At 36.8% G+C, this 25361-nt stretch overlaps 1 protein-coding gene across 1 annotated transcript in view; it reads left to right on the forward strand.

The window, feature by feature from the left end:
* Positions 1–25361, forward strand: part of LOC121880309 (transcription factor p65-like) — a gene marked incomplete in the record, with an annotated part of 127130 nt that overhangs the window by 21989 nt on the left and 79780 nt on the right. Inside the window, 1 exon segment of the mRNA XM_042387469.1 lies at positions 21865–21942. Coding sequence (XP_042243403.1) covers positions 21876–21942 — 67 coding nt within the window.

Below are 25361 nucleotides of genomic sequence, written 5' to 3' on the forward strand. Positions count from 1 at the left end.
CTGGGTCCAAACACCTCAATCACCCACTCAGAGAATAAATTCCTGGTCACCCAAGCCTTTGGGTTTGACCGCCACATAACACCAAGGCGGGTCTTCCTAGTGTTTTTTAAAGCTCTGGGGTTTTCTGCATGGTACACAAGGAGTGGCTTTATTTTGCAGTCACCAGAAGCATTAGCACAAAGAAGGAGGGTAAGCCTGTCTTTCATTGGCTTATGGCCAGGGACAGAAGTTTCCTCCTTGGTAATGTATGTACGGCGAGGCATTTTTTTCCAAAATAGTCCAGTTTCATCACAGTTGAATACTTGCTGAGAAACAAAGCCTCCCTCTTTAATAATATTCAAGAAAATGTCATGGTGTTCCTTAGCTGCTTCCTTATCGGCACTAGCAGCATCACCATGTCTCACAACACTATGTATTTTATTTCTCCTTCTGAAACCAGTAAACCACCCCTTGGTACCCATAAACACTGGCACATCACTATCACTTGCACTGGGAGTCTTGGCTTTAAGGTCCTCAAACAATTGTCTGGCCTTCTCACAAATTATAGCTTCACTAATGCTATCACCTGCCATTTCTTTCTCCTTTATCCACACTAAGAGTAAATTTTCCATCTCCTCAATAACATTACACCTTGCTTTGCTAAGTCTAGAGATTCCCTTAGCCACTTGCACTGTTTTCAACTCCTCTTTATTCTTTAAAATCGTACATATAGTCGATTTAGCCATCCCATACTCAACACTAAGTTTCGCAATGCTTGTTCCATCCTCACGTTTCTTTATGATTTCTTTCTTAGTTTCAAGAGTTATGAGCTTTCTCACTCGCTTTGAACGATTCATTGTCACAATTGTACACTTGTATAACAAAATATTTATACAAATAACTCTATTTCCACATCAAAAGACGAAATTTCAACAATAACAGTGGTGCACTGGCTACACAATGAGACAAAGATGGCGCCTGACGCTCTTGTTGTGGGTCGCGGTACAACAATATTCATGCGCCAGGCGAAATAGTCCGGTATTCATCCGCGTTCGTTGTAGGAGTTGCGTTCGTTATAGCATTCTCAATTTTATAGGTAAAACCGTTCGTTATAGGAATATTCGTAGTAGGATCCGTTCGTTATAGCATACCCCACTGTATTATATTCTCATATGATTGGCCTCTTATGGTTTATGCTTCATCATGATTAATATAACACCCTTAGTAATAGAGAAAAAATACAATGCTGTATGTAATTTGTCCTATGACTTGAAAATAAAAGGATAAACTGTACAGTATCAGAAGGCTATTTACTCAAGATGTGTTCGTGTGACAGTTTTCAGTAGACCAGCTTACAACAGGGGTCACTATAACACACTGAATAGTATTTGATATGAAGATACCTCCTTAAAAATGCTATTTACTACCGTTGAGTGTTGTATGATGACTCAGTTTGGCTACTTGTACACTTAGACAAATGATTAATGAATAAACCAGGGTACAGTGATCCCTCGGTTAACGAGCACAATCCGTTCTAGAAGGTTGCTCGTTAACTGAAACCATTGTTTCAATGGGTTTTTGGATAATTGGTTCCAGCTCACCGAAAATTGCCTAAATTCAACAAAAAGGGTAGAAAAGTACACTTACTTTGAGGTGTGTATGTAGAAGGCTCCTGGATGATGATGATGGGAATTAGAATGGGGGTGGAGAAGGGAGAAGAGAAGGCATTGGGGTGGAAGAGAAGTCACCCCATGGTGCCATTTCACCCATAAAATTTTAGTTCTCTTGGTGCAATTCAAGATTATTTTCTTTAAATCAACACTGCACTGCATTATATATTGTCAATATGTAAAATAAATTTCAAAATGACCAATAATTTGCTTGCAAAAACAGAAAAAAAGCATTTAGTTGAAGAGAGTCTCAAGCAAGATGTTACCTCCACTGAAAAGATACAAAGACTGACGCCTGTATGGTGTGTTGAGAGGCTGGATGGCATGCATAAAACTAGTTTCATTACCTTCAGTTATGTTCAATAATTGTTAAAATGAGTAAAAAATTTAATATTAAACTTTTAAAATTATTGAATAGTATATACTTGATATTTGCTAAAATGGTAAGGAATTTAAGCCCTAGAACCGATTACTGTATTGGCGGACTAATACTACAGCTGGTGGACCGCCAAATGCAAGCGAAATCATGTTCAGGTTGGCTCGTAAGAAACTCGTTAATCGAGGGATTGCTCGTTAACTGAAGTTAAGAATCTTATGGAAGGTAACTCGCTAACCGAGACGCTCGTTAACCGAGGGACCACTGTATATGCAGATGCATAATACTTTACACTACAGAATTACTTATAAGTGATGATAAATACATTACAATAGTATTTATTAAGTTGTGATAAATACACTACAATAGTATTTATTAAGTGATGATAAATACACTACAATAGTATTTATTGAGTTGTGATAAATACACAACTGTACTGTACTAATTTACTAAGTGTTGAAGACAGACATTGTGGTAAGCTGGTAAGCTGTTTGCTCTTTGTAAACAAATGAGTATGAGATGACTTATGTTCAGTGTGGGATTCTTTTTTCAGGAAACCTGATTCTTTTAGGATAATATTTTATCAACCTGGCACCAAATGATCGAAAATTTTATGATAATTGTGGTGGAATTGCATAAAGAAGTGTTAAAGGAATCTGTGGGAGAGAGGAGAGGAGAACCACCCACCCATGCTACCCCAATGCCAACTGCTCCCAGATAAACACTTGCTTTCCACATACAATATAACATTTAATTGTTTTTATTTTTATCTTTATAGTACTGTACAATATATAGTTTTCTCTTTATTCGTAAGACAAATTCTGTTGTCACTTACATATAACACTTTACAGTAAGTATCAATCATCTCGGTGACAACAGTTGTTGACAACCAAACTTCTAAGTCTGATTTTCAACCCAGAGAGTTGTGTTTAACATTGTTTTCTTTTTGATGTCATATTCTTTTAATAACCTTGTTATACACTTAAAGACCTTCGTTGTTGAAGTGCAATAATAACATAACAACAACTATTTTTCTTTAAACAGTTCAGATAAGCAGTGTTATTTCCAACTCTCCCCCCGCCTCATATATTTGCTATTTTGGGACTGGGGTCTGCCTTAATTAGTCTGATTTATTGAGGTTCTACTGTATATTTAAAGAACAAGACACCACAACTACTGACACCATAGAAATGTTTACATCCATAGGGCTAAATGGCCTAGCAGCCGGCATAGTCACAAATAGAAAATTGTTTAAAAGAGCACTATGCTAAATATATGGAGGAACCTCATACGAGAAGCATTCCCAACATCAGATACTAAAGCATGTAGGATAATTTAACTCAGTTGTGATTTGAAAGAAAATGTCTGGTTTAAATATAGAACTTCCCTGCTACAAATACAGTTATGCAGTTTTATATAATTTTTTGTATTCTATTGTATTTTGTGGGTTACCTAACTAAACTTTGATTCTGCATACATTATATATGTTTGGTTTTTTCATAATAAACTTTAATGTTAGTATTAAATTTAGTGTGTCAAGTTAATATGATAAATAAACCTTGGTATTACTATAAACTAGTTGAAAAAATCAGACAGGCTTGACTTGAAATTTTACAAATCGCAGACAAATTAGAAATTTCGGTTAGTGGGGGGCTAGCTTTGTCACCACATCCAGCAATGATCGTGTCGCCCAGGTAGCAGAACTCATCATCACATTCTAGATACCACTATACACTATAGTACACATACAGGTGCTCCTCTACTTAAGAACATTCAACTTAAAAACTTTCAGAGATACAAACATCATCACTGAAGGGGATTACCTGCCAGAACAGGTGTTTAATGTGGATGAGACTGGACTAATTTGAAGAAAATTTCAGGTAGAACAAACATTACCTTATAGGAGAAGAGTGAGCCAGGTTTTATGGCTGTATTAAAGGGTATAGGTGTACTAAATATCCATAATCTTTTCATTTTTTTACAATATGTTTGGTATCTACAAGAGTAAAGTTGGATTTACAAACAATTATACTTACAAACAAGCCTCGAGAATGTAACTCGTTCATAAGTAGAGGAACACCCCAAGGTTCAACTAATCCAGCCTTGCTAAGCTCATGTTATTACCTCCACATTCAGTAATACCCCAGTTATCGTAAAGGATGCATTCCTAAAAGGCATTGTGAATGCAGTAACTAATTTGTGAATGCAGTAACTAATTTGTGAATATCGGGGAAATTTTCCATATACGAAAATATGTACAGTAATGAGGGGGGGATGTATTCCCAGCCGGCATCTTTCACCACATATTTTTTAATGTACACTCAATAAACTTGTAATGCAATTAAATAACTATAACACCATAAAAAAACGCTGTATAAACACATTTTAAAAGTCAAGCACCTTAAATAAGGTTAAAATAAACATAGAATAATGATTCACCTTGCTTGTAAAAAATTCAATTTGTGTAAACATAAACCAACACCAATGTTTTGTTAACTGCAAAACTTTGTGATTGTGTGTGTATAAAATATATGTGTGAGTGAGCGAGTGAGTGAGTGGGAAGCATTACAAAAGCTTTTGCGATGCAGTATCGATGCTACCACACAACACAACAGATCAAAGCAGACAGAGAGGACTCTTTCGTGTGTCCTGGAGTAGTATGAATACACAGCAAAAACACAAAACTGTGCAGCTTGAGCCAGCAAGCACCTCCAGCACACATTCCTCATTTTGCTTGTGTAGATATATTCCGCTGCTCCTTGAAGATTAAATATCATCATATGTACAAAACAATACTCTTATTATGAAAACTCATATGGAACCCACCACACACACGATAAAAGCAATAAGGCACAGCTGCTTGTTAAACCTTTATCATGGTGGGTAGTGAAGCTGAGGAGGTGGATGGCGGGAGGGGAGGAGTACTGTATGGTTGGGGCGAAGGAGGAGGGTGGTGAGTCACTGAGAGACTGCGCCGCGCCGAGAGAGCGTAGCATGGCCAGATGAGAGAGGGTGATGCGATGTAGAAAGTAGTCCGTGACAACGCAAATTGACGTAGTATTGGGTCACCGGGACGTTAAACGAATTTTTGATCTCCAAAGTTTTGCGACGTAGTACTGAAACAACGTTAAGCGGGACGACGTTAAGTGTGGACTTGCTGTACAGCATAATTGGCCGAGTCGTGGGGTAAGAATTCCATAGTTGGGAACAGCCTCATGCCTGTCATCTCTGCCAAACACTACTTCTGTCAGTGGACTATGAGGCTAGTGTGCACGGTTTGAAACAAATTTACTGTAGAGGTTCGTAATTATTTTTTTTCTAATTCGCTTTGCGGATAAGCGGGGTATGCTTTGTTATTGAATATAGGTGCTAAAATATAAATTGCAAATAACAAGATATGGTTTTACTGTATAGTACAGCAAACTGAAAGTCAGCATCATCCTGTAGTCTTAACTGGACTTGCAGTAGTTGATGGATTGATTTAAAACATAACAGACATCATAATTACAATAAAATTGTACAGGTATCTGAAGTACAGTATGTAGATAAGTGTGCCTCATGCCTAAGTGAATTTTGTTATTTTTTGTACCTGGTTTTGTATCTTCCAATTTTTTTTGTAGTACATACTGTACTAGAACTGTGCTTAATAATTCACATAAATGTGTATGCTGCACAGCTTAATATTAGGCTTGGTGAACTTCTCTCCAGTACCCCACTCAATGTTTTAGCTTAGATAGCATCTGTTTATGTGACTGAAAGTGACTTAATCTCTGACTGTGTTATTCACTTATAAAGGATAGATTACGGTGAGTGGTTGCTCTAAATTTCTATATGCTGTCTAAATATTGTGTTAAAGAAGACATAGAGGAAAAAATAATTAATTTTTAAGGACTTTTTGGCTACTTGATGTGGTGAATGAGGATCCCAGTGTGTATCAATTTACATTTACCATGTCATTCTTTTGAGGGATGGAAACTTTTTTCAAGTCATTGCTCTTGATTCCAGAAACACACTTCCATGTGGGAAATGTCTTGCAAGAATAAAAAAACAAACTCCACACTCCTACACAGTACTGTACAAGCAAATCCATTAGTGAACATTTAGCCATTCCTTAACCTCTTGACTGTGTCGTAGTAAATTTGTCTTGCACCACTTGTGCAGTTATCATGAAAAATTTGGATTCCTAAAAAACATACTGTACTGTATACTTGTATACCATGGATGAGCTGTGGTGAAGAGCTGAATGATGTCTTTGTGATTGCTCAGACCGTTTGCACAATTTTCATGATAATTGAAAGTTCTTAACCCCTTCACTACAGGGATCCTACTTTTGTCATTTTATTTGGCTAAAGCCAGACAATTTTGTTCAGTACATATGGGATCCTGCACACAAGTGGTTAAAAAACATATTATTATCTTAGAAGAATAAAGATATGCATACAGGCTAATGCAAAATGAAAGAATGAATCATTTACCATCTCTGGTTTGGTTTTGGTGAAGAACTCTTGTACTGCACAGAGTGGATGGAACACTGGTCTACAAATTTTTGCCAAATTTTTTGCTTCGGAGATAAAATGGTTTTCCCTTTATGGATTTTGTGGCGCTGAAAATGAATATAACCATAAAAACAATTGACTGGCTACAGTTTCCAAGCAAATTTAATTTTCAAATTTTGTATATACCATACAGTAAGATCTTGTATTTCGCCAGTAATATATAGACTGGAAAAATTGCGCCAAATTCAAATTCGCCAAATGCAAATACAGTAGTACCCCACTTAACGCGGTCAATTGAACCCACAGGGTACCGTGTTAAGTGAAAACCGCGTTAAGTGAACAACAGAACATATGGGATTAATTCCAATAGAGACTGGCCCGACCCCCAAACTCTACTTTTTCCGACACAATACCTATGTTCTAGTAAAAATAACATCTTAATTTTATGATGGTACATGCACACAATTAATACTTAAGAGAAATAGAGAAATACAGTCGCCAAGCTAATGTCCATTCAAATAATGGACTCAACTCCCTCCCCCTCTTCTCACACTACACTCGCTGGCTCTTCCCTCTCTGAGAAATTTTGGGGGGAAAACCACTGGATTTTAATAAATAATACCTCAAACTAAAGTTAGGATAATATAATTGACATTGCTGGATTCCTTGTAAGACCAGGAATATTTTGAATATAAATGTCATATATTTTGCACAAAAGATAACATATTTACTCAGAGTAAACATTATATCTAAAATTTGTATGTGTAATGCAAAATCTATGATGTTTATATTCAAAATGATCATCAAATTGTAAGAATTCCAGCAATGTAAATTATATTCTGGCCGGGTAATTTGTATGAATTTTATGAGTTAAATAAAAAAAAAGAAATATACTTCACCGCGTATATGGGTAGATGAACCGCGTTAAGTGAAAGTTCGGTTCTGGCGAGGCACCGCGTATATGCGAAATCGCGTTAAGTGAAACCGCGTTAAGCGGGGTAATACTGTACATAAACTAATGGGAAAAATAACAATATAGACTGGCCACTCTACTTCAACCTCTGATTTTCCTTTTATAACCTCCAAATGATACAAATTCTGCCTTTATTGACCTTATTGTGCTTTCCGGAAAACCAGTAACCTTTCTTATCTCACTAGGTTTCAGGCCTTCCTCAAGTAACTTAATCACATGCTGCTTATCCTGCATTGAGTACTTGGCAATTTTAACTCCCTTACGATAGTCCCGCTTCTCCTTTTCCTTATTTGGCCGCTTAGGTGGGTCTGTCCCACCAGCACCAGTAGGACCCCCAGTAGAGGTAGAGGCCATTATCTTGACTCGACAGGTGGTAGCACCACCCAAAAAAGCACACAATAGCAGCCCACGTGGTTGCTAGAATGGTGCAGGCTACAACGCAGTACAGTATTTGCATTCTTGTAAACCTCTTTTACGTTCACCACCGGTAATTTGATCACCAGAACGCTTCTTGGAAACATTCTTCTTACCTTGTCTTTCCATATTCATCGCTAACGCAATGAAATTGGAGAAAACAGCGAAAATCACGGAGCAATCGACAGAAACTGCACGATTCAACTGATCACGTGATGTAAACAGAGAGTGCTGGTGTAAACCGTTATTAGTCCTCACTGCGAAACATTCTTTTTACTTATTCTTTTCATATAGTATTTATGGGTAACAACTAAATTTGAAAAAAAAGAACGAAATTTACATAGCACCTCTAAAAAAACACTTTACAAACAAAAGGCACGAATCAATTGACCATGTGATGTCGAACGTGAACTGTAAACATTGCATAACCCCGCGCCATGCTTAAAACGTAGAGGATGGAATCAAAACATTGAGGATGGAATCGCTCAAAAGCCAACATTCGTATGCAAAAGTTACAACCAATTTGCGTTGACAAAACACTCACTGTAGTAGAAATGACTGTAACTGGTATGAGGGCTGTGACGTCATTCAAGACGGTGGCCAGTATTCTGCTTGCTGGATCTCACGAAACTCACGATATTTTATGCCAAATATTATACTTGGTTACATTAGGTAGTGCTCACGAAATTCAAAAATGCAAAATGAAATCGCGCAAAATATGAGATCTTACTGTACAATATATTAGTAACATAATGGTCACTTACTTATCTTGATTAAACCCTTTTGTTTTTTTTGCATGTCTCTTGTATTCAAGTTCTTTAGCATCTCTTGTTACTTTCCAGCAGTATTCTGCTAACATTGATGGGCTCCATTTTCCCTGGTAATGTTTCTCCATCATTGAGATGTCCTGGTGGAAATGTTCACCATGTTCATTGCTGACTGCTCTGCAGTTGGCCAGAAAAAAATTCAGATGACAATGCAGCCCATTTCTTATAGGACAACAGCAGGTTTTCCACCAGTTCCCTGTAATTATCATTTCCGAGAAAATTGGTTGCCACTAACCGGAAAGCATTCCACACTGTCTTCTCCTCACCACTCAGGATACAATGAAACTCCTCATCTCTGAGGAGCTCGTGGATCTGTGGACCAACGAAAACACCCTCCTTGATTTTTGCTTCACTGAGCTTTGGGAATTTATTACCGAGGTACTTAAAGGGTGCCCCTGTTTTATCCATAGCCTTAACAATATTCTTCATGAGGCCTAATTTGATGTGGAAGGGTGATAACAAAGTCTTCCTTGGTTTTACAAGTGGAGGATACTGAACATATTTTGCTCCTGGTTCCAATGAGTGTCAGAGTGGCCAATCCCCATGCACACACAAAACAGCAATACTTAGTGTAGCCTGGCTGCAGTCCAAGCAAGATAGCAACAACCTTCAGGTCGCCACAAAGCTGCCACTGACGTTTGTTATAGTTAATACAGCTCAAAAGTTGCTTCATGTTGTCATACGTTTCCCTTATGTGGACAGCATGACCAACCGGAATTGATGGCAACATGCTGCCAACATGCAATACAACAGCTTTTAGATGAATCAATGAAGTCTCCACTCAGCAGGATTATGAATGATGCTGAGGGCTGCCATCAGACCATCGATGTCCATGCAGGCTACAAGGTCAGCTTCCAGGACGAGGAATGGGGCAAAAAAAATTTTGATGGTCACGAAACTTACACACTCAAACATTTTCAGCAAGGAAATTCCACTGCTGCAGTTTGCAGCCCAACATTTCTTCCTTATTCTTTGGCAAATCTAGATCTCTGACAAAGTCGTTTAGTTCATTCTGAGTTATATTGTGTGGTTCAGAAGATGTCAAGTTATGAACGAAATCATGGTCTTGTGAAGTTGAAGGCTCGCAGGTTCCATCATCCTCTTCGTTCTCTGACTCCAGGGAGAATGAGTCTGGGGGCTGACTCCAGGGAGAACGAGTCTGGGGGTTCAGGAATGGATAGTCCTTCTCCGTGAGGTACCTGGCATATAGCAGATGGTAAATTCGGATATTGTAAAATCCATGTTTTCTTCTTGCAAATTCCTTTCCTAACTGGAGGCACCATGCAGTAGTAACAATTGCCTACATGATCTGTTGGCTCCCTCCACACCATTGGCACTGTAATAGTCATAGCTTTCCTTTTCCGATTCAACCACTGGCAAAAGTTCGTTGCACAAGTATTGCAGCATATGTGAGGGGCCCAGCTCTTGTCCTGATCTCCAATCTTACAGTCAAAATAAAAATGATAGGCTTTCCTCATCATGGTAGTTATAGTATGCTTTTGTGATGCAAAAGTCAATTCTCCACAAACATAACAAAAGTTATCTGCACTTTTCACGCAATTACGAGGTATCTTTGTTCAAATTTGGCTAAAAATTTATCACTGTCAAAAGCAAACACTGAAAAGAGACTTTATGAAAGGAGTATGACACGTATGCACTGTATGATTTGATGCAATACAGTAAGTAGGGAGATGTAATACCTGAGTTCTGATTGCATCATCCACTTCATGTCCTCAATGTTGCCAGAAAAGCAAACAGTGCCAAAATCAATTTAAGCCACACAATTGGTACATTCAGTACAATCCTGTTTCCCCCCCCCCCCCAAAAAGTTTATTCACCTCAACCCGCTTCCCCCCACTACCCCGTCACCCTCCTCACACACCGGCCCCCTGTCCCCCACTTCACGTCACGAGTGAATGCTCTGGACACAGGTTCATACTCCCGTGGTTCACAACTCTCAGAGATGAGGATTGAAAACACACTGTAGCAGGAGGAAGTATGGGAGGGTGTACATATATTATCTATATTATGTACAGAGCTTGCCATGAATATGACCTTGCCTACTGTAATAGGCAATATGTCTACTTTCTCACGAATGGTTAAGAACTCCGCTAGGAGCGCGTACAGAGGGCCGGGTTGGACGGTTGTAACTTAAACTCACATGATATACTCACATGAAATACATTATAGGTGAGCCTGGGATACCAGTGGGTGGTCTGCGACATAATATCAGGAGACTCCGGGTAATGAAAGGGTCCCGTTCCTGAGGACGTTCTTAAGTCGAAAATGTACTTAAGTCGAAACACATGCTATGTGCATACCATACTTAAAGAACAATGTTTAAAATCCCACTATATCATAGCCTAAGTCCTTATATACATCTACAATCACTTAATTTAAGACAAAAGAAGAAATAGAATGACAAAATACTGTAAATGAAAGTAAAATATAAATCATCAGGTAAATAAAATACAGTAAAGCCTCTGATAACGACGGTTCAACTAACGAAGATTCATATCTAAGATCCTGGTTAATTTAGGACTCAATTCAATTTATGCCATTATATTCTTCGTACAGTGGTCCCTCGGTTAACGAACACAATTCGTTCCATAGAGTCGTTCGTTAACCAAAAATTTAGTTAACCGAATCCATTATTTCACTGGGATATTGGGTAATTGGTTCCAGCTCACAGAAAAGTACATACAAAGTAAAGCCAAAAAATGCATAAAGTCAGAAACACTCCTCAAATCCCCCTAAATCGCCTTTAAATCACTATGCAGTCATGCGCCGGTTAAAGTCCGACCGAACAACATCCGATCGCATATACGTCCGTGTCCCCCCCCCAAAAAAAAATGTGACGCCTGCTGGACCACCACTCCACGACCCCCTGACGGAGACACGATGATCCTCCCCATACTGGTCAGATATTATGTGTTAAAGGAATATGCTTCCTTACTTAGGCTTTTTTTAAGCATTTGCCTACAGGTGAAATGTTAACCTACATCTATTGAGGATAAAATCTTTCACCTACAAATTGACAATAACACATTTGCTGTAATCAGACATATCTAGTTGCCTCAACAATTGCAACCCCAGTTGCAATTGGGGTTGCAATTTCAAATTCTGTGGCATTACTAAAAATAGTAAAGTTTCTGGTGCACTCTAAGATTAAGAGAGAAAACGGAGGACTCAGGCATCCTGATGTGAGAGAAAACGGACTCGTATGACGGGAGACCAAATAAAAAAAGCATAGCTACATGTTTTGTGGACTACAGTATTAAGCGTACCCTTTTCATCACTTTGTAATAAACCTAGCCATGCCTATGTGTGTTTATGATATTTACCATAACATTATACAGCTAGACCCCGACTTACGACGGGGTTAGGGACACAAATCCAGGTCGAAAGTCCGACATGGTCGTAAGTCCGACATAGATAAAAAAAATAAAAAAAATAAAATTCAAATTTAAAATAAAAAAATAAAAATCTACAATGAAATATTGTACAGTACACTAAACGTAATAAATAATGAGGAATAGATACAGTACAGTAAAAGTAATAAATAATGAGGAATGGCTACAGTGTGATTGAGCACTTACCTTAAATGTAGTCAGCTGAATGCACACAGGGCCCCCATAATTTTCTATTTACAGGATACATGGAGACTATATTAATTGGAAGAAGCAGAAGAGGAGACAGGGCTGGGTGGGTCATCAATGTCGCTTTCTTCAGACAGGTTTATGTGCTGTGAAAACTTGCTGGTTGAAGGTGTTGGATCATCTTGAGGGAGTGAACAGGCAGCACTGGGGGACTTCTTGAAATAGATGTCCGATTTAGACTGCACAGTTTGCTTGTTCTTTTCATTATAAATTTCTCTGTAGCAAGCAAGTGCATCTTGGATCGTTCTGTCAACTTTGGCATAACGCTCATAATTTTGATCCATGCCATCAAACATTTGCATTGCTTTATTAATTGTAGCAAATGCCTCTGCCATTTGTTTCACTGAAAACTTTTTGGGGGGTGCAGGTTCTTCTTCTACATTTTGTCTCTCTTCTTCCTCTGCAATTTTCTGTGCATCTAGTTCAATAAGATCCTCGTTACTGAGCTCTTCTGCTACACTTTCAACCAACTGTCCAACATCTTCATTATCAATTTCTAACTCCAGATATTTACCTAACTCCACTATCTTGTTACTAATATCCGAAATAACTTCATTTTCATTAAATCCTTTGAAACTGTGCACATATCTTTTCAGGATTTTCTTCCATATTCCATTCATGCAATGTTTTGTAACCTGATCCCATGCTGCACTATTGTTCTTTATACATGACAAAATGTTGTACTCCTTCCAAAACTCTCAGCGTTTTCTCACCTTTAGTAGCAGCAACAGCCTGAGCGAAGGTCGTGCGTAAATAATACGCTTTAATGGCAGCAATAGCACCTTGATCCATGGGTTGGATGATAGAGGTAGTGTTAGGTGGAATGTACACTACCTTAACATCAGGGTGCATGTCGTCCAGGTGTGGTGGGTGTCCCGGAGCATTATCCAAAATCAGTAAAATCTTGAATGGAATTTGTTGTTGCAGACAATACTCCTTGGCTCGTGGAATGAAACAAGTCATGAACCAATCCTCAAACAGTAGTAGGGTCATCCAGGCTCTCTTACTACTGCGATAAAACACTGGCAGTGTGTGCTTGCTTACATGTTTAAAAGCCCTGGGGTTCTCTGAATGATAGATCATGAAGGGCTTTAGCTTGAAACCAGCAACAAACCCACCCCAACAGAAGTGTAATTCTGTCCTTGAATGCCTTGAATCCGGGCATTGTTTTCGCCTCTTTGTGGATGTATGTCCGCTCAGGCATGCGCTTCCACAATAATCCAGTCTCATCCACATTGAATATTTGCTCAGGCAAATAATTCCCTTCCACAATCACATCATCTAACTCCTCCTTAAAAGCTTCGGCAGCACCAACATCGGCACTAGCTGCCTCTCCACTCACCTTAACATTGTGTAGACTGTAGCGTTTTTTAAATCTATCAAACCTGCTCCTTCAGGCTTTGGAACAGACTTCTTGCTGTAGCCTGTATGGTTAGAAGGCTTAAGGGTACACGCTTCTGTATCTGGTCTTCTATCCATATCACCAATAATTTTTCCATATCGTGATTAGGACCTTGTCTTCTCTTTGATATTATAGTTCCCTTTATAGGTGTTGTTCCTTTCACTACTTCACGAACACGTTCCTTGTCCTTCAGAATAGTGGATATACAGTATTACCCCGCCTAACGCGGTTTCACTTAACGCGTTTTATCATATACGCGGTGCCTTGCCAGAGCTGAACTTTCACTTAACACGGATTTTTTCCACATATACGCGGTGAGTGTCCGGCTCGAGACGCTATTTTTAGATTTGCCCCACCCTGCCTGACTGCCTGTTTTAGCTCATAAAATTCATACAAATTACCCGGCCAGAATATAATTTACATTGCTGGAATTCTTATAATTTGGTGATCATTTTGAATATAAACATCATATTTTTGCATTAGACATACAAATTTTAGATAAAAATTTTTCTCAAATTAACTATGTTATCTTTTGTGCAAAATATATGACATTTATATTCAAAATATTCCTGGTCTTACAAGGAATCCAGCAATGTCAATTATATTATCCTAACTTTAGTTTGAGGTATTATTTATTAAAATTTAGTGGTTATCCCACACATCTCCTTGGGACGGTTGGTGGGGGGTGGGGGGGAGGGAGGGACCGACCGACCATCTGTTACCCTGTGAAGAATTATTTTTTTTTTTATTAACTGAAGATATTTGTTTTAGCTCATAAAATTCATACAAATTACCCGGTCTGAATATAATTTACATTGCTGGAATTCTTATAATTTGATGATCATTTTGAATATAAACATCATATTTTTGCATTAGACATACAAATTTTAGATAAAAATTTTTCTCAAATTAACTATGTTATCTTTTGTGCAAAATATATGACATTTATATTCAAAATATTCCTGGTCTTACAAGGAATCCAGCAATGTCAATTATATTATCCTAACTTTAATCTGAGGTATTATTTAATACTAAATGTTAAAAACCCTGGAAGGGAGGATTGGTGGGGGGTGGGGGGGAGGGTTGGGACTGACCGCGCGGTTGGAAGAGGGGGGGAGGCAAGGTGGGGTACTTTGATTGACAGATAGTGTTGTGAAGATTATTTTTTTTTTTATTAACTGAAGATATTTGTTTTAGCTCATAAAATTCATACAAATTACCCGGTCAGAATATAATTTACATTGCTGGAATTCTTATAATTTGGTGATCATTTTGAATATAAACATCATATATTTTTCATTAAACATACAAATTTTAGATAAAATTTTTTCTCTAGGTAACTATGTTATCTTTTGTGCAAAATATATGACATTTATATTCAAAATATTCCTGGTCTTACAAGGAATCCAGCAATGTCAATTGTATTATCCTAACTTTAGTTTGAGGTATTATTTATTAAAATTTAGTGGTTTTCCCCCAAAAATTTCTCTGAGAGGGAAGAGCCAGCGAGTGTAGTGTGAGAGAGGGAGGGAGTTGAGTCCATTATTTGAATGGACATTAACTTGGCGACTGTATTTCTCTTAAGTATTAATTGTGTGCATGTACCATCATAAAATTAAGATGTTATTTTTACTACAACATAGGTATGTGCCTTCAAAAAGTGGAGTTTGGGGGTCAGGCCGGTTTCTATTGGAATTAATCCCATATGTTCTGTTGTTCACTTAACGCGGATTTCACTTAACACGGGACCCTCTGGGTTCAATTGACCGCGTTAAGTGGGGTACAACTGTAGTCGAGTGTGAGAAACCTAGGTCGCGTGAGATTGTTGCAATTGTTTTTCCATTCTCATGCTGTGTTATTATCTTCATTTTCATCTCAAAAGTAATTGCCTGTCTCCTTTTCTTTGGAACACCACCAGCACTCTCACTTTTACGCTTTCCAGTCATTATAAAGTCAATTAAATACGATAATAACTAAAGTTCACAGCGCGATCAGTATAGGATATGATAGCCAAACACAAACAAAGCGCTCCACTGAGTGAGTGTACCCACGAGGCGACCCGAGACGCGCCACCCACTCGCCCCGGACGGAAACGTTTCGGTATAGAAAATGCGCGCGTCATTTGAAAATATTTTTGGTCACGACTGCCGCGGTCGTATGTCCCGACGGACGTACTATCAAAGCAGGTTGTAAGTACCAATGGATGTAAGTCCACGTGGTCGTAAGTCGGGGTCTAGCTGTATATATATTTAGTGGATCTAAATGGTCGTAAAATGGGAAACTTGTGGTTGGGTCTTGGGTGCCTGAACCAATTAGAATAAATCCCATAGGTTCTGTACTTTCGTTATCGGCGGGTCCCAATTAGGCGCGATAACCAAGGGATGACTGTACTGTACTGTATATACTTGTGACACTGGCCAGTTGCTTCTGGTGTTATGGTACAGGGGTACCAAGTGACAACACTAGGATCCCGCTTCCTCTATCAAGGAATAAACAATTAAAATTTAAATTGAAAAAAAACCCATTCAAGTAATGGGACCTAGTGAACCGAAATGGACGAGAGCGGGCACAGTCACGTATGCATCGCGTATTCTTATAGATTGTGCGGCCAGGCGTACGTTATCTAGTGAATTTAGTCAATATTGTACAGTAACAATGGATCTAAGTGCAAACCTGTATTGTACATGTACTAAATGATTACGGTACTAAAATTGTTATGTCTATTGCAAATATAGCTTGTTTATACAGGTATTCAAATAAATTACTATCTTACAAGAATCCCTCCAATGTAAGTTATATTCACCCAGGTCGTTTGGGTGGCAAATTATGAGAAGAGTTTAGTCACTCTTAAGTAATGATAAATAAACACTCAGGCAGGCCTTCAGCCCCAACTGTCAAATCTTATCTCAAATAAATAACAAACAAACGCCAGACATTCTGTCACCTCACCTCCTGCCCCCTTCACCCCCCCCTCTCTTCCCACCACCCTCGTGTTCCAAAATAAAAGATTGGTGATTTCTTTATGTTTATTTTATATAATATCTCAGACTTAAGTTAGGATAATATAATTTGCATTGCTGAAATCCTTGCAAGACAGAGATTGATTTGAATATAAGCGTCATATATTTTGATCAAGATATAAAACATGTAGTACATTAGTGTACAATACTGTAGTACATTTTATAAAAAGATTTTCAACTGTATTTTTGGGTAGATTTACATAAATTTCTTCATTATTTTCATCCATTTACATGCACACACCTTACTAAAAGAAACGTAAAAGAAATAAATGAGTTAGTGCAAAGCTGGAGTGCACATGTACTAATTTGATTACGGTGCTAAAATTGTTTTGTCTAGTGCAAATTATAGCATGTTTATATTCAAATTAATCAGTATGTTTCAAGAATCCCAGCAATGTTAATTATATTCATCCAGGTCATTTCACTGGCTTTTTTTAAGAGAGAAGCTTAGTCACCTAAGAACTGATAAATATACATGCGTTAGACCTGGGCCTGTGCCAACTATCAAACGTACTACCTCCCCTCCCCCCAGGCCCCCTCGCTCGCTCCCACCCTCTCTCTCCCCCATCTGCTCGGTGTTGCTGGAATCCTTGTAAAACAGTGAATAATTTGAATATAAACGTCATGTATTTTGCACAAGAGATAAAAATTAATCACCTGTGTCACATTACAGTAGTGATTTAAGAGTAAAAGTGTATATGTACGTATATAGTATTCCACATACACGTAAGTATAAATAAAAAGTTTATGTGATGATCGGACAACGTCCATTTCGGTTAACGTCATGTTTCCAAGAACGTACCTAGGACGTTAACCGGCGCATGACTGTATATATCGTACATATACACTAGAAGTCTTAAATCACTACTGCAATGTGATATAGGTGATTAATTTTTATTTCTTGTGCAAAATATATGACGTTTATATTCAAATTATTCGCTGTCTTGCAAGGATTCCAGAAATGCAAATTATATTCTCCTAACTTTAGTCTGTGATATTATATAAGATAAAAACTGTAAGCCTAAAACCACCCAACCCTGGCTGGGCAGATGGGGGAGGGGGAGGTGAGGTGATATTTTTGACAGTTGAACCTGATGACTTCCTCTTCTGAGTAAAAACTCGCACAATATTCATTGGCTGTCCTTATGTTTTAGAATTTACCACCATTGGTGAGTAGAATTTTGTTTTACATTTGTAAATATTATTTAAAACATATATGAACAGTAAATAAGTGGTTTTCATATTCATATGTAGAGAAATGACATATGTTTTCACATGTACATACTTACTGTTCATACTTTGGCGTTCCCAATTGTCTCGCTTTATTTCTTTACCATTAGTGGTTAGCTTCTTCTAGTGTTCCATTTATTAACATTGAATAACATTACAGTTGAACCTCGATTTATGCGGTTCTTGTTTACGCGTTTGGTCATTTACGCGGTACCTTGTCAGAACCGGGATGCCCGATTTATGCGGTGAATTTACTCATTTATGCGGGTGAAGTATAATTTGTTTATTTAATGAAGATATTTGTTTTAGCTCATAAAATTCATACAAATTACCCGGCCAAAATATAATTTACATTGCAGGAATTCTTATAAGATTGTGATTATTTTAAATATAAACATCATGGAATTTGCATTAGACATACAAATTTTAGATCTAATGTAAGAATTTTGATTACAAAGAGCCAAAATTTTATCTTTTGTGCAAAATATATGATGTTTATATTCAAAATATTTCTGGTCTTGCAAGGAATCCAGCAATGTGAATTATATTATCCTAACTTTAGTCTGAGGTATTATTTATTACTAAAAATGTAAATACAGGTTGACAACCCTTTATCCGAAATTCCGAAAACCGAAAAGCTCTGAAAACCGAAAGTTTTTTGTGGAGCATTTTTTTTTTTTTTTTTACAGGGATTAGCCCACCCAGGCATAGATCACTGACCCACATCGGGGCCTGGGGGGCGAAAATGTAATAGTAATACTAATTATTATAATAATAATAACTATAATAATAATAATTATTCATAGTAAATAAACATTTTAATTAAAAAATACACCAAAATAAAATAATAATGATAACAATAATACTGTATTAATAAAATAATAATAATGATAATAATAATAATAATAATAATAATAATAATAATAATAATAATAACAAAGAAATACAAGAATGAAAAAAAGATAAAAGTGAGAAACACGACCTAGACCTATGAATCATTATTATTACCTGTATTATTATTATTATTATTATTATTATTATTATTATTATTATAATTATAATTATAATTATAATTATTATTATAATTATATTTTCGCCCCCCAGGCCCCAATGTGGGTCAAAAAAAAAAAAAAAAAAAAAATAAAATAAAATAAATCATTCAGAAAACCGAAAAATTCCAAAATCCGAATTGCCTCTGGTCCCAAGGATTTCGGATAAGGGATTGTCAACCTGTATACTGTTTTAACCCAAACATTTCTCTGGTAGGCAGGGAAGGTGGGGGGGGTAGGGAGGGACCCAGCAGGCGTGGGAAGAGGGAGGGAGCCGGAGGTGGGGTATTTTGATTGACAGATAGTATCTGGGTGAAGTATAATTTGTTTATTTACTGAAGATATTTGTTTTAGCTCATAAAATTCATACAAATTACTCGGCCAGAATATAATTTACATTGCTGGAATTCTTGTAAGATTGTGATTATTTTAAATATAAACATCATGGAATTTGCAATAGACATAAAATTTTTTGATCTAATGTAAGAATTTTGATTACAAAGAGCCAAAATTTTATCTTTTGTGCAAAATATATGACGTTTATATTCAAAATATTCCTGGTCTTGCAAGGAATCCAGCAATGTCAATTATATTATCATAACTTTAGTCTGAGGTATTATTTATTACTATACCTTAAAATCTAGTGTTTTCACCCAAACATTTCTCAGAGAGGGAGGAGCCAACGAGCGTGGGAAGAGGGGGGAGGGGAGTTGAGTCCATTATTTGGATGGCCATTAACCTGGCGACTGTATTTCTCTTAAATATTAATTGTGTGTGCACACCATCATAAAATTAAGATTTTTTTTACTACAACTAGGTATTGTGTCGGAAAAAGTGGAGTTTGGGAGTCGGCCCAGTCTCTATTTCAATTAATCCCATATGTTCTCTTATTCCAATTACGCATTTCTTGTTTTACACGCTACTCCCCGGGTTCAATTGACCGCGTAAATCGAGGGACCACTGTACTTAAAACATGCATACAGGTATTCAATTTTTTCTTTTACTACAGCTACAACCAGGGTCTTATTTTCTTCAGTTTCAGGTGGATAACTGACATTATGGGTGTAAACACTGACAACAATGCTGTCTCTTATCCTCTTGTGTGTTTTAATATTCTACGTGTTATTAATGAATTGTATTGTTCATTTCGCTCTTATAAAGATTAATTCAACCAATTAAATATTCAGTAATAAACAATAATGAATCTTTTGTGCATATTCTTAAAAAGATAAATGATGCGGTATCCTTAAATGCACACGTATATGTTGGCGTTCCCAATCCATCTCACTTTTTTCTTTGCCATTAGTGGTTAGCTACTTCTATTGTTCCATTATGAACATTAAATAACATTACTTGAAACATATATATTAATTTTTTTACATTAATTTTACTATAGCTACAACCAGGGTCTTATTTTCTGAATTTTCTCGTGTAGAACCATCGTCCCGGACTCCCGGCTGTTAACACAAATGAAAACAATGGTGTCTCATCTCCTCTTGTATGACCATATTATTATTCATTTATATTGTATAAAATGCATTCAGAAATATTATTTAAAGAATATAGTTTGCAATTTTCATTAATTGTATTGTTTTGGGGGGAAAAGAGGGTAAAAATACACATAAAAGATATGAAAAGGTCACACTTGGAATGCATCTCATTATTATTGTTTTATTTAAATGGTAATTAATGATTCGCAATACGATGAGTCACCTTACACTGCAATATTGGAGGACACATTACTGTCTTTATTCTAGGCTTTACTACTATAAATTTAAAGTTTAACCTCGTGGGTATTGGCTAGTCAGACTTTCATAAGTCGGGGACCCCTGTAATATTATTGTCCTGTACTGTACGTACTTAGGTATACTATGCTTATAGCTATTAATATGACAATCTTGGGATGGCATCTTACAGTTCTGGGTGACTAGGAGATGGGGACGAACCTACTTCCTCCATGATGAATGTGTGTGTGTGTACAGTAAACCCTCTCAATAAGGGATATTCCCAACAAGGGACATTTTTTTTATCTGGTATTATTAGCAGAGTCAGCTGCTAAGGTCTGGTATAGTACTGCCCTAAAAATGTCTCAAAACAAACACTAAAATAATGGTACTGGGTGCAGTACAGTAATGCAAAAAGAAAACATGATGTTCGTAGAATCCAAGAAAGAGTGGAAACTCAAAAAAATTTGGTAAGGAACTCCATGACCAAGCAATTTGGATTCCTGATTTCAGGTATACCTTATAATGTGTGCATTTTGATGGTCGGGAATGATGTGTGAAATTATCATTGTATGATATAATGTATAGATGGGGAAAAAAAGGAATCCTCCCAATAAGGAACAGGGTTGGCACGAATTCGTTTGGAAGTGGGTGGGTTTATTGTATAGTAATGAGGCGTAGCTGGGAGGTTGAGGGTGGTAAAGGGAGGGACCCAGAGGCTATGGGACACAGTTTGTAAGTGTGTCACTTGGCACACAGTTTAAAAATTGATGCTCAAATCTTGGCAGCTGTTTGGCTTATCACAGTCTCTATAGTGGACCATTCCCGGGCTTTTGGCAGCCGAAGAGTTAAACCAAACCTTTGTTATGTGGCATACAATGTAAGTCTTTTGTACTTACTGTCAATGCATCATCCTTATGCATTTTTGTGAGAAAATGGACATCTTTTATAGTTACTTTTATCGTTACATTTTATGTTGTTTAGATTCAGATAGGGTAAGAGCTTGGCTGTGTTGTACTTAGTGATATGGATTTACCTTTTGCAGGTGCTGGAGGCATGGCTGATCCAATGTTTGTAGCCCAGCGTAGTAACAACCAGCTGGCTCTCAACATTAGCGATGTCAGTAAGTACCAATTTTTATACAGTACAGTACTCTGATTACTGAAAGGATTGTCATTATTTTGGATGTATTACAAATATTCTTTTTATGAATGCATTTGTTGACAGACACATACCATAGTATGCATGTGTGTATCTCTTCAATTGTCAGCTTCTTATCCCTGCCCTCCCTGCACCAAAATCAATAAAACAATAAACAAACTTTTATAATGGTGGAGCCTCTGCATACTGTACTGTAACATGCTCAAGTTCGTGTGTGATATATACAGTACAGGTATCTGTGTATATATATATATATATATATATATATATATATATATATATATATATATATATATATATATATATATATATATATATATATATATATACATATATATACAGTGACCCCTCGTTTAACGAACACCTCGGTTAACGTAATTTCGATTAACGAACTGCCTTCCATAAGGATCTTCAATTCGGTTAACGAAAAAAAATTTGGTTAACGAAGTTCTTACGAACCGACCTCAACATGTTTTCGCTTGCACTGACCGGGCAACCAACTTTAGTATCAGTCCGCCAATACATTAATCGGTTCTAGGGCTTAAATTCCTTACTATTTTAGTAAATATCAAGAAGTTTATACTATTCAATAATTTTAAAAGTTTAATATTCAATTTTTTAGTCATTTTAACAATTATTGAACATAATTGAAGGTAAAGTGACTAGTTTAATGTGCGGCATCCAGCCTCTTAACACAGCAAACAGGAGTTAGTCTCTCTCTGTTTTCACTGGAGGTAACATCTTGCTTGAGACTCTCTTCAACTAAATGCTTTTTTTCTGTGTTTCCAAGCAAATTATTGGTCATTTTGAAATATATTTTACATATTGACAATATATAATGCAGTGCAGTGTTGATTTAAAGAAAATAATCTTGAATTACACCAAGAGAGCTAAAATTTTATGGGTGAAATGGCGCCATGGGGTGACTTCTCTTCCACCCCAATGCCTTCTCTTCTTCCTTCTCCTCCACCCCCATTCTAAATCCCATCATCATCATCATCATCATCATCATCATCATCATCATCATCATCATCATCAGGAGCCTTCTACATACACACCTCAAAGTAAGTGAACATTTTACCATTTTTGTTGAATTTAGGAAATTTTCGGTGAGCTGGAACCAATTACCCAAAAACCCATTGAAACAATGGTTTCAAGAACGGAACTTCGGTAACCATCAACCTTCTGGAACGGATTGAGTTCGTTAACGGAGGGGTCACTATATATATATATATATATATATATATATATATATATATATATATATATATATATATATATATATATATATATATATACACACACACACACACACACACACACTGTATACACACACACACACACACAGTAGTACCCCGATTTACGCGGTCAATTGAACCCAAGGGGTACCGCGGAAAGTGAAAACCGCGTAAAGTGAACAACATAACATATGGGATTAATTCCAATAGAGACTGGCCCGACCCCCAAACTCCACTTTTTCCGACACAATACCTATGTTGTAGTAAAATAACATCTTAATTTTATGATGGTATGCTCACACAATTAATATTTAAGAGAAATACAGTCGCCAGGTTAATGGCCATCCAAATAATGGACTCAACTCCCTCTTCCCAGCTCACTAACTCCTACCCCTCTGAGAAATGTTTGGGTGAAAACACTAGATTTTAACGTTTAGTAATAAATAATACCTCAGACTAAAGTTAAGATAATATAATTGACATTTCTGGATTCCTTGCAGGTCAGGGAATATTTTGAATGTAAACTTCATATATTTTGCACAAAAGATAAAATATTTGCTTTGTGTAAACCAAATTATTACATTAGATCTAAAATTTGTATGTCTAATGCAAAGTCCATGTTTATATTCAAAATGATCATCATATTGTAAGAATTCCAGCAATGTAAATTATATTCTGGCCGAGTAATTTGTATGAATTTAATGAGCTAAAACAAATATCTTCAGCTAATAAAAAAGAAATATTCTTCACGACACTATCTGCCAATCAAAGTACCCCACCTTGCCTCTCCCCCCTCCTCACACTCATACCAGCTGGGTGGTTGGTCCCAACCCTCCCCCCACCCCCCACCTTCCCTCCCTACCAGAGAAATGTTTGGGTGAAAACACTAGATTTTAACGTTTAGTAATAAATAATACCTCAGATTAAAGTTAGGATAATATTATTGACATTTCTGGATTCCTTGCAGGTCAGGGAATATTTTGAATGTAAACTTCATATATTTTGCACAAAAGATAAAATATTTGCTTTGTGTAAACCAAATTATTACATTAGATCTAAAATTTGTATGTCTAATGCAAAATCCATGATGTTTATATTCAAAATAATCATCTTGTTGTAAGAATTCCTGCAATGTAAATTATATTCTGGCCGGGTAATTTGTATGAATTTTTTTAGCTAAAAAAAAAAAATTATACTTCACCGCGTATATGAGTAGATGCACCTCGGAAAGTGAAAGTCCGGTTTTGGCAAGGTGCCGCGTAAATGACAAAACGCGGAAAGTGAAACGGTGTAAAGCAGGGTAATACTGTACAGTCAACCCTCACTTTACGCGGTTAATGTAACCCACAGGGTACCGCGGAAAGTGAGAAACGCGTAAAGTGAATAACATAACATATGGGATTAAATGAAATAGAGACCAGCTGACCCCCAAATTCCACTTTTTCCAACACAATACCTATGTTCTAGTAAAAATAACATCTTAATTTTATGATGGTACATGCACACAATTAATACTTAAGAGAAATAGAGAAATACAGTCGCCAAGCTAATGTCCATTCAAATAATGGACTCAACTCCCTCCCCCTCTTCTCACACTACACTCGCTGGCTCTTCCCTCTGAGAAATTTTGGGGAAAACCAGGTATAGTAATAAATAATACCTCAAACTAAAGTTAGGATAATATAATTGACATTGCTGGATTCCTTGTAAGACCAGGAATATTTTGAATATAAATGTCATATATTTTTCACAAAAGATAACATATTTACTCAGAGTTAACATTACATCTAAAATTTGTATGTGTAATGCAAAATCTATGATGTTTATATTCAAAATGATCATCAAATTGTAAGAATTCCAGCAATGTAAATTATATTCTGGCCGGGTAATTTGTATGAATTTTATGAGCTAAAACAAATATCTTCAGTTAATAACAAAAAAAAAATATTCTTCACGACACTATCTGTCACTCAAAGTACCCCACCTTGCCTCCCCCCCCTCTTCCAACCAGCCAGATGGTCAGTCCGTCCCAACCCTCCCCCCCACCTCCCACCAACCCTCCCTTCAAGAGAAAGAGTGGGTGAAAAAACTAGATTTTAACATTTAGTATTAAATAATACCTCAGATTAAAGTTAGGATAATA

Source organism: Homarus americanus, unplaced genomic scaffold (assembly GCF_018991925.1).
Source record: "Homarus americanus isolate GMGI-L3 unplaced genomic scaffold, GMGI_Hamer_2.0 scaffold20930, whole genome shotgun sequence".
Taxonomy (NCBI): domain Eukaryota; kingdom Metazoa; phylum Arthropoda; class Malacostraca; order Decapoda; family Nephropidae; genus Homarus; species Homarus americanus.